This window comes from Suncus etruscus, chromosome 9 (assembly GCF_024139225.1).
Source record: "Suncus etruscus isolate mSunEtr1 chromosome 9, mSunEtr1.pri.cur, whole genome shotgun sequence".
NCBI classification, from domain to species: domain Eukaryota; kingdom Metazoa; phylum Chordata; class Mammalia; order Eulipotyphla; family Soricidae; genus Suncus; species Suncus etruscus.
Window position 1 is genome coordinate 25,506,139 of NC_064856.1, and position 13,773 is coordinate 25,519,911.

The window sequence follows — 13,773 nt, forward strand, 5'->3', positions numbered from 1 at the left end:
GGGAGCATGTGTGACTCATACCTTTCCCTGAGCCATGGCTCCCGATTGTGACTGGGAGAAGCAGGTGGGCCCCTGAGAATATGGGTCTCAGGTATGTGCAATTCTCATACGGGTGGGTTGGAGGACCACAGCAGTGGGTGGTGGCTGCTGAGACCTGCCTTCTTCCCAGTTGGTCTGTCACTTTGGTCCTGAAGCTCACCTTTCTCTGGGCCTCGAGCCTGGGAATTCTGGTGTGGATGGGCTGTAGACTCTCCACAATAGTGCCCTGAGGTTTTGTACAGTTTCCCAGGGGAAACCCTCAAGAGAAACCAGACATCTCCTTGGTGTCTCCATTTCCCCCCTTTTTCTTTTTCTTTTTTATCTCCATCACCACTTGACCAAAGTCATGGCTTGGTAGCTGCTCAGTCATTCCCCATGTGGAGACTATGGGTTTTGTTTGTGGGGGCCAGTTTGTGGCCACATCTGTGCTTGGGGCTATGTCCAGAGGGGCTCAGTAGTGGTCATTTCTGCAGTTCCTATTCCTATAGACATTGCGATGGCCAGGGGTCACATGTACTCTTGGCAGCCATACTCTCTGGGGGTAGAACATACAGTATGGTGCCTGCATGCTCAGCTGGAGCTCCCAGCTTTTGTGATGGTGCTCGCACACGTCCAGCTGCAGCAACAGAAATCGAACACTGCAGCGATGCTGGGCTTGGGCTGGTACAGGCAGAGCAAATATAGTCACTTACTTGTAGCTTCTTTTACCTCTGAGCCTTCCTGTAGATCTTTGACTCACTGTATTTCTTGTGTCTATGTATTCATCGAGGGGGATATAGCTGGCAGTGCTCAGGGGCAACTTCCAGCACAGTGCTCACAAGCTGCTGTGTAGCCCCTGTGTAGCTGAGTGTCAAATCCAAGGCTCCCACATGTCAAGGCTCCCACATGAAAGATTTATGGATAGAAGTGCTCCTTAGGGCCTGGGAGGGGGCTCAGCAGTAGAGCTTTTGCCTTATATATGTGAGGCTATGAGCACGATCCCCCCCCAAAAAAAAACTCCCCCTCCCCAAATAAGTGCTCCCTGAATTTCCTTTCTCATGACATACATGTGTGGGCTGACATCCACTCCTATGTGACTGGGGCTAATGCAGGCAGTGAGACTAGCTTGAAACCCCCCCACTTTATTAGAACCCCTGAAAGTGAGAGGAAAAGTGTGAAGCAAGGCCCACCATGTGTCATGCGTCCTTCCCCCAATCCCTCCACACATAGACCTTGGTTAAGAAATGTAGGACAGGGGCTGGAGAGGTGGCGCTAGAGGTAAGGTGTCTGCCTTGTAAGCCCTAGCCAAGGAAAAATCGCGACCACGGTTCAATCCCCCGGCATCCCATATGGTGCCCCCAAGCCAGGGGCAATTTCTGAGCGCTTAGCCAGGAGTAACCCCTGAGCATCAAACGGGTGTGGCCCAAAAAAAAACAAAACAACAACAACAACAAAAAGAAATGTAGGACAGGCTGGAGAGATAGCACAGCGGTAGAGCATTTGCCTTGCATGTGGCTGACCCGGGAGGGACAGGTTCGATTCCCAACATCCCATATGGGCCCCCAGCCTGCTAGGCATGATTTCTGAGTGCAGAGCCAAGGAGTAACCCCCTTATTGCCACTGGGTGTGGCCCCAAAACCAATCAATAAATAAAGTTAAAAAAAAATAGAAATGTGGGACAGTGAGTGAGCCTCCCAGACTGGCCCACATACTCATTCCAGGGCACACCAGTGTTTCACTGTTTCGGTTTTTATTTACCATGGCATCTAGTTGCCATCCTGGTATATTTTGAGTGATTGATGAGATCTTATTGAATAAATGAGTGAATGAGTGAGTGGATCTTTAGGGGGTAATATCTTGCTACCCCTTCATTTTCCATAGTGGAGCTAGGCCTGCTTTGGGGAGACTTCTAGAAGTAGAGGCAGTAGCATTAGTGGTCACTCTGTTGATCATTGCTGCTGTGCCCCTAGCCCAGGGGTCTCAGCCACCGACCTCTGAATCAGGGGGTGGGACCAGCTTCACCAGCTACTTCTGGCTTGAAGCTCCCATGAGATTATTGGTACACAGGGCAGGGTTGCCAGCTGTGCCTATCTGTGCCCAGTGATGTCTAGGCTGTGCTTTCACCCCAGCCCCCCCCCCCACCCGTCAGTTTCCAAGGGCTCATCTCCATTCGCCACAGTTCATCCCTATTCTTCGTTTCTCCCTTAGCCCTGAGCAAGTTCATCCAGCATTTGTCCTCTTCCCTCTGCCTGGCATGGCACTGGTTCATCCACATTCTAGCCCAAGGTGTAGGATAGGAATTCATTCTTCCTCAGAACTGACTGACAGCTTCTTTTTTTGTTTTTTGTTTCTTGTTTTGGGGGGCCACACCCATCATTGTTCAGAGATTACTCCTGGCAGTGCTTGGAGAATCCTATGGGGTGCCAGGGATCAAATGCTTACCCACTGTACTATCTTTCAGAGCCCTCGACTAACAGCTCCTTTCACAGTCCTGTGTCTGGTGTCAGTAGTGCTGCAGGGAGCCTAGGGGGCGCTGTGTCTTTTTGTTTTATTTTGTTTTGGGGCCACACCTGGCAATGCTCAGGTTACTCCTGGCTTTGCACTTAAGAATCACTTTGAGGGGACAGGGATCAGGGAACCAACCATATGGGACACCAGGTGTTGAACACGGATCAGCCACATGCAAGGCAAGCGTGCTACCCATTGTGCTATCTCCTCCCATTCCTTTTGTTTTTGTTTTTGAAAACCTGTATCTTTTTGACTGTATCTGTATCTTGGGAATGATGCCAAATAGTGGAACCACTGGATCCTGTGGGAATTCTAGTTTTCTTTTTGGCTTTTTGGAGGACATTGCACAGTTTCCATAGAGTGACCCAGACAACGGTCCCACCACAGAAGGGAAGGTTTATTTTCATTCCTTTGGGATGCTTTGGGCTTTCTCTAAGAATGGCAGCTTCATATTTCCTCTATGGACCTTAAAGTTCCAGGACAGATGTTCTGAGAGAGTCTGTCTTTTTTTTTTTTTTTGAGAGAGAGAGAGAGAGAGAGAGAGAGAGAGAGAGAGAGAGAGAGAGAGAGAGAGAGAGAGAGAGAAGAGGAAGGGAGGGAGGGAGGAGAGGGATTGTCTTGTCCTGTTTGAGAAGCTGATTTGACTCTTGGCTGCTGTGTTCTTAAAGCAAGAACTCAACTTAGGCCAGCAGACATGGCTCTTGGGGGAGGAATGTTCAGGAATTGGCTGACAGGTTTCAGAATCATCAGAGACACCCACATAATCAGAGCCCTAAGGTTTGAGGGGGGATGACTTTGCCCCCAGGCATGAGCCTGGTCTGTCTTGACCTCTGGCTAGCTGACTTGGAAGTGATCTCACTTTGCTTCCTGCACCCTCAGTGAGCCAGGACAGCCCCTGTCTGGGAACCGAGTTCAGAAAACTTGTCAACAGCAGGAGATCAGGAGACCCAGCAGCTGTTCTCTGAGCTGCTAAGCTGCTGTCCTCTGTACTCTACCCTCTTTCAGAAGCACTGCCGACCCCCCAAAAGCCACCCCCGCAGGGTCCAGTCCCCTCTCCCTGTTTTGTGCTTCCCCTAGTAAGTTGCTTTACTTTTGTGAGGTCTTTGCAGATATTTGACTTTAAAGAGGAAGCAAAAACAACAGGAAGTGACCTTTCAGAGGTATTTGGAAAATATGCTGCAGCCCTGATGGAATCTGCTTGAGCCACGAGGACGGGCAGTTGCAGATTGTCTCTGTGGCTCACAGTGCTGACGGGGGAGAGGTCCAGCTCTGTGGGAAGGCGCCTTCCTGGGACCTGCCCAAGTGCCACCTGGGTTTTTGGGCTTAGGGAAAGGGTTGTCCACACCAGGCAGCACCAGGAGGGTGCTCACCCTGAGGTGAGCCAGGGGGAAGCAGCAAATGTCCTGGGGCAGCGCACCCTTGAGTGCTCTGCTCTCTGAGTACTTCTGCATCATGTCTCTCCCAGGAAAAACCACGCCTGCCCTGGGCCCAGCAGGCAGTGTTAGGACATGCTGACTGGATGGGCAAGTAGAGGAAACCAGTTGACATATTTCTACCTCTGTGGTGTTCAGATGGGGGAAAGGGCCCACACAGACACAGAGCAGTGTGAGGCTAGGCCACTCAGCCTGACTCTGTCCCCCGGACTTGAGAACATTGTCTAGTCATCACCCATCATCCAATATTCATGGGACACCAGCCCTGGGCTTATCTCTCAAGGGACAGAACTTGTGCCAGCAGGAGACCACTGCTTTTCTGGAACTCCCTCCTACTCTGCTCATGGCACAGAAAGGAAGGGTACTCTTGGCTCTCTACGCCCCCCAAGAGTTAGGACAGATGTCTGGGCAGAAGTTCCTGCATTGGTAACGACCTGGGAGCCATAATGATAACATTGTTTCTGTGTGCCACTACAGCTCCACACCTTCTCACAGAGGCCCCCTGGGTGTGCCCCCAAGCCACCAATGAGGGGTGAAGTGAGTGGTCCTTGGATCTCCTTGGGACCCTTGATGTCCCTTGATTTAAGAACTTTGAGCTAATCTGCTGTCATGTCCTTCTCTGAGCCTCTGTGCCGCTCCAGTGCCTTCTCCAGTGTAGTGGAGAAAGGTCGCTCGGGAATTGAGCTGAGTGCTGTGAGCTCTCTCTGGGTTTGAGACGGTAGAAGAAATTAATTAAGGTGGAGCGCTAACTCCTCACTTGCAGAACATAAATCCCAGAGGAAATTTTTTCTTAGCTTTTAAGGCACTTAGTGGTATTTGGGGGCTAACTCCTCATTCTGTATTCACTGGTCACTCTGCAGTGCTCAGGGAACCAGGAACTGAACTGACAATCCTGCATGCAAAACCTGCCTTCCCACCCTCCCTCCCTCCTTCCTTCTTTGCCTCCTTCCTCCTCCTTTGCCTCCTTCCTTCCTCTCTACCTCTTTGCTTCCTCTTTCCCTTCCTCCATCCTTCCTCCTCTCCTTCCTCCCTTACTCCATCCTTCCACCTCTCCTTCCTCCCTTACATCGTACCCTCCAACAATTTGCAAGGCAAGTGTTCTCCCACTAAGTGACTTCTCCATAGTTATTTTAAATGTGAAACATCCATTAACGTATAAAAAAAAAAAAAAGCAGGGGAGAATTCTCTACCTCCGAGTAGGAAAGACATTTCTGAGTACCATCCAGAGCCCAGAAATTGTAAAATAAAATATGAATCTTACTGGTGGGTAGGAAAAAATGTTCCGCAGAGAGAAATGCCAGCATAAAGTGAACACCTGCTGAGTAAAGAGCATTTATGACTCTAAGACAAAAGACCAGTTTCCTTAACAGATACAGAACTCTAGAAGCAGGTTGTTAACCCGTCAGAAGAGGTCGAAGGATTTGAACAGGCGACGCTCCAAGGAAGCGTGTGGGAGACTTTCACGGTCTCTCCAGGAACACAAACCTCACAGATTGCGGGTGTAGGGAAGGGGTTTGATGAGGTTGTGATAACACCAGCTGCTTCCTCTGTGTGTCCAACGGGAACTCAAGCTCCCAGACCAGGGGTGTGCTCAGCAGTGTGACCTCACATATGAGAGGCCCTGAGTTCAGTCCTGCACAATGTACAGGTGCTTTGATGTGATGGTTCTACTTTTATGAACATCCTCAAACTTCATCCCTAGAGAAATCATTGAATCTATCTCCAATAGTGAGAGAACACAGTGCATGCAGCCCCATCCTGCCCTCTGATCATATGTGTACACATCTGGGTTTCTTTATTTCTTCTTCTTTTTTTTTTTAATTTGAAATGGTGCGTGATCCCATTCCTCATGACCCTTACTTAGCCTGGCAAGGTAGGCCTAATAATTAGGTGCTCAGCTAGTTTTGCTGGGGGCCACCAAGGACACATAACAGTGCTGGTGGAGGAACCACATGGTACTGGGGATCAAACTCAGGGCCTCGGGCACACCAGGAATGTGCACCATCCCTGTGAACCTTGCCCAGATCCCTGAACCTTAGATTTTAATGCCATCAATATTCTGCTCTCCTCAACACTGGGGTGGCTTCTGGGTGCAAGGGCCTCTCCACTTAACCCTCCTGTCTGTCGGTGGAACATCACTATGCTTTCCAGCTCTCTGTCTTCTGAGACTTCAGCCTTTTCTGTCTGTCTGTACTTGGTACTGACTTTAAAGAGTAGAGTAAGATACAAAGAAGGAAGAACGTGAAGTGCTGAGCATGCACCATGGATCAGAGCACTCCTGGTCATGAGTCGGTCTCTGTACCTGTTGATCCCTAAGGGGATAGGATGGGGGATGGCAGCCAGTACCTCTCGGGCTATGTCTTCCAGCCTTGGGTTTGGTGCCCTAAATCCTTCTTTCTCTGAGCTCTACCTGGGCAGTCATGCAAGGGCATAAGCCAGGACTGCAGCGAGAAGTGGGACTTCTTAGTACCACTGGAGCTCCATCCCTCTCCATTGCCGGCTAGTGGAGAGGGAGGCAGGTGAATCAATAAAGATGGGAGTGGAACTTAGTCACTAAGCAGAGGGCCTGCTGGTTGCCAGGCATCTGTGGAAGCAGCCAGAGCCCTTGACTCAGCTGCTAGGATTAGCCTCTCAGTCGGGGGTGGTGAAAATCCAGCCCCAAATCCCTCCCCCCCCCCCCCCCGAACATTTTCGATAGAGGAATAGAGCTGAGGCAATGGGGCTCAGGGAGCTAAGTAAGATGATGTCAGGCTGCCTGGGCTGCCTGAGACCCTCTGCATCTTCACTGCTCTGATTCTGGGAGCTGCTGGGACCAGTAGGCAAGGGAAGGAAGGAAGTGTCTCTCTACTTACTGTATGTCCAGATTTTTGTTCTTGTAGAATTTTCTTCTCAGCTTCACCATTACTTTTGCTGCAGCAGGCCTGGCATCTTGCCTAAATGCCAAGCAGTTTCTTTAGGGAAAAGAGCAGGAGCAGAACTTATGTGAACTACAGAGACAGCCTCCTCTGGGACTTAGGGAACTTCACATTTTTAAAAAAATAAAATCAATTGGGGGCCGGAGAGATAGCATGGAGGTAAAGCGTTTGCCTTTCATGCAGGAGGTCATCGGTTTGAATCCCGGCACCCCATATAGTCCCCCGTGCCTGCCAGGAGCAATTTCTGAGCCTGGAGCCAGGAATAAGCCCTGAGCACTGCCGGGTGTGACCCAAAAACCACAAAAATAAAATAAAATAAAATAAATTAATTTCATTCTTTTTAACTGAGAAAGAGCCAAAGCACAAACTTGTTTTTCAAAAGGTAGCAGAGAAAAATAGGCTGGGCCCGCCCCCTGCTGGACCTTGAGGAAACTGTATGGCCCTAGAGCTCTGGTTCCCTAGATCTTGCAGTTGGGCAAGGACTGAATGCACCCAAGTTACCCAGGTTCAGAGCACTAGACTGGTCTCTCCTCTTCTTCACCCACTTCCTGCCAATGGCAGCTCCTTCTAAAAGTATTGTGCAACGGTAACTAATAGCTTTTAGCAAATCATCAGCCACTCACAAGAGCAAGTTTCCCTAATCACACTTGACAAGGTTTTATACCCTGTGTCTGCTTTTCTCAGAAATTGAGTTTTTTTTTATCTCAGGTGTTGGGGCCACCTACACGTGCTTGGAAGAGTTTATCTTGGTCAGTCGGGGTCTGCTTCAGCAGAGCAGGTCTCTGATGCGTTTCCAGCTGAGCTGTACTTAACATTCAGCAGTTTCAGGTAGGTTGCATGGTACCGCAGGGCAGGGTTCGATGTTCAGAGATATTGGGGAATGTAGTGCAGCCTTAGGAGCCATATGTGATCCCTCTGGAACTCAGAACCAGAACTTGACACCTTTCACTCCCCTTCATTTCACCCTGCCCCTACATCCCACAGCACTGATCTGTGGGATGTATCCATGTGCTTGCTTTGTTTTTCTTTGAGATTCATGTGTGAGAGTTGACTGTCTGTGCTTTGTTTTGGTTGAATACCCTCAAATTCCATCCATGTCGCAGATGAGGGCAAGATTTCCCTTTTTAGGGCTCAAACAGTACACACCACATTGTCTTTCTTTAGCTTGGGACACTTAGATCCTTTCTATCTCTTGGCTATTATAGATAATGTTGCAGTGAGAGGGGAGTTAGCACTCAAGTTGGTATTTTCATTTCCCTTCAGATCATACCCAGAGATGGGGGTTGCTGAAGCATCTGAGTGTTTTAGTTTACATTTTTCCATGGAGAGACGCACCAGTTCATTTTCATAAGGCGAGTGCACAGAGGTGTCCTTTCCCTCACCCTACTTTCTTGCCACTTGTCCTTTTGCCTTGTCCATTGTGAAAGTGATGCAGTGATGACTTTGTGTGGGTTTGTTTGATTTTCCCAGCTGATGTGTGATGCTTGCTGGTCAGCTTTTCCTGTGCCATATGTGTTTCTTCAGATCTTTCCCTATCTTCACCTGGTCACAGATATTTTTACTATCTAGTTGTATGAGTTCTTTTTCTGTTTTGTTTTTTTTTTGTTGTTTGTTTGTTCGTTTGTTTGTTTGGTTGGTTTTTTGGCCACGCCAGGCAGTGCTCAGGGGTTACCTGGCTCATCACTCAAGAATTACTCCTGGCAGTGCCTGGAGGATCATATGGAATGGTGGGGTTGGGTTCCTGCAAGACAAATGCCTCCCTGCTGTGCCATCGCTCTGGTCTTTTATTGTATGAGTTTTTTGTTTGTTTGTTTGTTTTTGGTTACACCTGATGGTGCTCAGGGTTTACTGCTGGCCCTGTGCTCAGAAATCACTCCTTGCTGGCTCAGGGGACCATATGGGATGCTGGGATTCGAACCACCGTCCATCCTGGATTGGCTATTTGCAAGGCAAATGCCCTACTGCTGTGCTATCTCTCTGGCCCCTCCTTGTATGAGTTCTTAGTCTCTTTGATATATTAACCCACTATCAAATAAATGGTTTTCATATATTCCCACCAGTTCAGTGAATAATTTTTCATTCTGTTGATAATTTTTTGTGCAAGAAGATTAGTTTGGGCCCGGAGAGATAGCACAGCGGTGTTTGCCTTGCAAGCAGCCGATCCAGGACCAAAGGTGGTTGGTTCGAATCCCGGTGTCCCATATGGTCCCCCGTGCCTGCCAGGAGCTATTTCTGAGCACACAGCCAGGAGTAACCCCTGAGCACTGCCGGGTGTGACCCAAAAACAAAAACAAAAAAAAAAAAAAAAAAAAGAAGATTAGTTTGATGTCCAGTTGCTTATTGTTGCTACTACCCTTTCTTTTGGAGTCAGATGTAAAAAAATCATCAAGAGTAAGTCTACCACTCATTTTCATATTGGAGTTTTGTGATATCAATATGTTCAAGTGTTTAATCCATTTTGAATTAATTTTTTGTTACTGGTGAAAAGTGACTGTCCAGTTTTCCCAAGCTAATATATTCATTAATTTGTCCTTTCCCCTTATTTATTTATTTATTTATTTATAGGTTTTGTGTTAAATTGATGATGTATGTGTGGAATCATTTCTGCCCTTTAGTCTGTTCCATTGATTTTTCCCCCCTTTTTTGGCTATACCTGGTGGTGCTCAGGGGTTCTGTGCTTAGGAATCACTCTTGGTAGTGCTCAGGGGACCATATGGGATATCATGGATTGAACCTGGGTTAGCTATGTGCTAGCCTGGTAAGTTGACCTGTGTCATATAATTCTGATTATAATATAGCTTGAAATGAGAACATATGATTTTTCAGATTGGCATATAAGATTTCTTATATTTGTATTTTGTATTTTGTATTTTGAGGTACAGTTTTCCATGAATACTATATAATTCATGTCATACCTAGCCTTTCAGGCACTTTGTGTGTGGGGGGGGGTGAATTACTCAGGAAACTTGGAAGCCCTTCCTGATGGTTATCAGACAACTGCCTTGGTGGTTTGGTGAAGTACCTCAAAGAAGCGGTCCTGCTCAGGCCCTGCAGAGATTGGAAGTAATTCCACCTCACTAGGTAGTATCTGTGAGACCATTTGGTACCAGGATTGAACTGGGGTCAGCTCCCTGTGAGGCATGCACATTAACCCTGTAGGGAACACTTAATAGCTTCTTTGCAGGCTGCTGATACCGACCAAGTACAGTAAACTCCTTCCATTGAGAGCATTGACTCCTGCCTGAATGTGTCTAGAACTGGGGTTTTCCCAACTTCTGCCTGAAACTGCACCCTACTTAGGTCTGTCAATTCCAAGTGTCAGGCCAGTAGCCTAAAGCAGGGCTTCAGCTTTTACCACTTGCCATCTGAGGAATTTTTGCCACCTGAGGAGTTTCCACACAATTCCAGTTGTATTAACTAGGCATGCAAGCCAAATATTTAGTGATAATACATTTATTCGGGAAGACTCCCACGTTGTTACATTATGCCATGTGTGGTTACAGCCCATAGTTTAAGAAGTTAGGCTCTAGAACATTCCAGTAGCCTGTGGTTTTTTCCCTCGGGTGCAATATCCTCCAGCAGAGCTATGAACTTTTTTTTTTTGGGGGGGGGGTCACACCCGGCAGCACTCAGGGGTTACTCCTGGCTCTACACTCAGAAATTGCTCCTGGCAGGCTCGGGGGACCATATGGTATGCACAGGATTCGAACCACTGACCTTCTGCATGCAAGACAAATGCCCTACTTCCATGCTTATCTCTCCGGCCCCCAGAGCTATAAACTTCTATAGTGAGAATTTCTACCCTGGACACTTCGCTCTTTCCTGATCCTGCATGAGTCTCCCCGGGAAGGCTCACGGCAAGGAAGGCCAGACCCAACTTGTGCTTCCTCCTTTTGATTTGTTTAGGAGTCACATCTGCTGGCCACAGGTATTTTTCTCAGGTCAGCCAGGCAGTCACACTTCCACCAAGCCCCCAATAGAGCCCCTAATTTCGCTCTACCCTCTACACTGCTGCTTGGTCCTCTTCCACTTGTTGGGGCAACCTCCCTATATTCACTGCTCCCCACACTGCCCCACCTGCATCCCAACTCCTTTTGACTGTACTCTGTTCCACGTAGAAAGAAACTGACCCTTACTTCCCCTTCTTGTACCAGAACCTCTGCAAAAGCTCCTCATGCTAGTACCCCAGATACAAGTCTCTGTGAGGCCCTCAGAAACCAAGCACCTCTGACCCAGGCTGCTTGTCTGTCTGCTTCCCCCTCAGACCCTATACCACCTCGCTTTGGCTGGGCCCTCCTGATCTTCACTGGTACCACTCCCTATAGCCTGGGGTTCCCCGTGGGCTGTCTTGATTATTCCCTGGGACTGTGTCTGCCATTGAACTTTAATTTTCAGTAACTTGGTGGAAGGTGTCTTTACTTTCTGGAATTTCTGTGCCTCCTACTTGGTCTTCACCAGTCAAGCCATGGCTCCTTCGGTGAACCTTCATCACTGGGCAGGCCCTGCAGCTCCTGCCTCACATCCGCCCCCATGGCCCTGTCCCCACAGGCCAAAAGAGCGATGAGAACCACATGATGGAAGTCGAGTCCTCCTACTCGGACTTCATCTCCTGTGACCGAACTGGCCGCCGCAACGCTGTCCCTGACATCCAGGGGGACTCGGAGGCCATGAGCGTGAGGAAGCTGGCCGGAGACATGGGCGAGCTGGCCCTGGAAGGTGCAGGTCAGCACAACACCCCTTTTACGCATGATCTCCATGAGGGCCCTGGTGATGGGCCTCCTGCCCTTGGCAGCTGCAGAAGCAAAAGGCTTGCTCCCCTGTTCTGCCTTGGGGCCCGCCTCACACCCCTGCAGAAGCCTCTGCACAACCTGGGGCCCCATGGGCCTTCCCTCCCTGTCTCCAAAGGCTGTGTCTGTCACATCACCCCCCATGACCCAGTGTGATCCTGTCCCACTGAATGTCCCTCAGAGAGAACTATCTCCTTCCAGGCAGCAAGAGACTGCAAAACAGAGCAGAGAAGAAGTATGGATGGACCCTCCTTTTGGCTAGATGAACAGGCCCATGCCAGTAGTTCTCCTGGGCATCTGCTGTCCCCATAAAGGCCCTTTGGGCCCCTTGACTAGGCCCTGACTCCTCCCACAGTAGCTCTGACTCTTCTCAAGCCCAGCATTTGCCCATCTCACTCCACATGCCCCTAGAGCAGAACTGCCAGCCTGGTCTACCACCCCTTTTGAGAAAACAAAAGGCTGTGTCCCTGAGGCCACAGTCGTCCATTTTGGGGAACTCTCTCCTCTGCCAGAAGAGTCTTTTCTTCCTCTTAGCCTGCCTGGAGCTGTGTGCTGCTGCCACCCTCAGAGCCTGGTAGCGACTGGCACATGACAAGCTGCCAGTGACTACTGTCCACTGGTAGAGCAGCGGCTCTGGGCTCATTGCCAGGGCCCCTGAGGGCTCCTGTGTCCCTTCTCAGCGTTGGGACCTGACTCCCTCTCACTCAACACATCTTCTGGCTGCATTTTCCTGCCATGGCTCATCTAAAAGGGACCTGAGGAAGTGAGACATGGCTGCAGGGAGTGAAGCAGGCAGGGCTGGGAGTAGGCCAGAGTGGCTGGTTAGGCACTTTCTTGCAGGCTTCTAGGAGGGCCACTGATACCCCACAGGGTTTCCAAATGGCAGCACACACTGGGGAACTGACCTAAAGGACCATCTCATAAAACAACCAAGCCTCAGTCCCTGGACACAACCCCAGAAGCATACTGCTGAGGTCCACCTGCTTGGAGGGCTGCAGAGCAAGATAAATACTCCGGAACCCTGGGTCTGTCCCTTCTAATCCTCAGCCCCGACCACCCCTAAAGCCTCCTGCTGCTTAGCTGTGGCCCTTCCTCAGCTGAACTCAGCCGCTGGAGGCAGGTGGGCCGGTCTTTGGTGGACCCCCTTCCCTGAGGCAGCCAAATCCTCAGCAGCCCGAGCCTGATGCTTTTACTGCCCCTACCCCCAGCCCTCAGTCTTGCCTGAAAGTGCCACCTTTGAAAACTCAAACATGACAGCTCAGCATCACTCCCATTGGCACCCAGTTCCATCCTGTGCAGCTCCAGCCCTGCTCCCTAGCTGCACCCCTCAGCCTTTGGCCTGCCTTTGGATGTTCACCTCTGTGCCCCTCTTTTTGCCCCTGCAGAAGGACAGGCAGAAGCAGACACCCCGAGCAAGGAGGCCGACACTCAGCCCAAGAACAGCGAGGGGACTACCTCTTCCTGAGCCAGACCTCACCCAGAGGCTGGAAGAGACTATCCAACTCCATGCAGAGAGGTGCCACAGTGCTGAGTTCCATGTCCCAGGCCAGAGAGATGGCAGCCCCAAGGCTGCTGGGCTGCCCAGGGAAGACCTCTGCCTGCCTCCCACCGGGCCAAGCACACTTTGGGCACCAGTACCCCACTGTCCTGGATGCCAGAAGTTCCAGGTGCTGGGATGCAGGGGCTGGGCCCAGCTCACCAGGATGAGCCACCCTCCAAGAACACTTCTGCCATGGGGGACCCAGGCAGGGACCATGTCCCAGCTCACTCCCTCTCCAACCCCAACCTTCTGGAGTCAAGACCTCCTGACCCCATTTTTAAAAAAATACTTTTAAACTTTTTAAAAACATGACACCTTTCTCCAGCAGAGGGAGGAAGCTGACTGTCCCCTTCAAAATTGCTGTCCACTGTCACCCTCTGCCCCATGGCCCTTGGCGGCCTCCCGCATTGTCAGTACCTACTTGTTGTGAAGGACTGTATGCCTCAGACTGTATACTCCATCCTTTCTGCCGCTGACACCCAAGAAATAAAGGCTGGTGGTTTGTGTGACTGGCTGGAACTGCTTCTTCCACTTTCAGGCAGCAAGAACCAGGTGAAGCCTTTTCTGCCCCC

General features: G+C 49.9%; 1 protein-coding gene across 6 annotated transcripts in view; it reads left to right on the plus strand.

Moving 5' to 3' along the window:
• Positions 1-13,710, plus strand: part of PKIG (cAMP-dependent protein kinase inhibitor gamma) — an 89,246-nt gene extending 75,536 nt beyond the window's left edge. For 3 of the 6 annotated variants that reach the window (XM_049779440.1, XM_049779441.1, XM_049779444.1), the window contains exons 3-4: positions 11,423-11,596; positions 13,047-13,710. In XM_049779440.1, the coding sequence (XP_049635397.1) occupies positions 11,446-11,596; positions 13,047-13,126 (231 nt within the window). In that variant the 5' untranslated portion in view covers positions 11,423-11,445 and the 3' untranslated portion in view covers positions 13,127-13,710. Of the gene's footprint in view, positions 1-6,662; positions 6,813-7,582; positions 7,703-11,422; positions 11,597-13,046 lie in introns of those variants that run through there. The other 3 variants (XM_049779439.1, XM_049779442.1, XM_049779443.1) reach the window with 2 other exon arrangements.
• Positions 13,711-13,773: the final 63 nt, after the last annotated feature.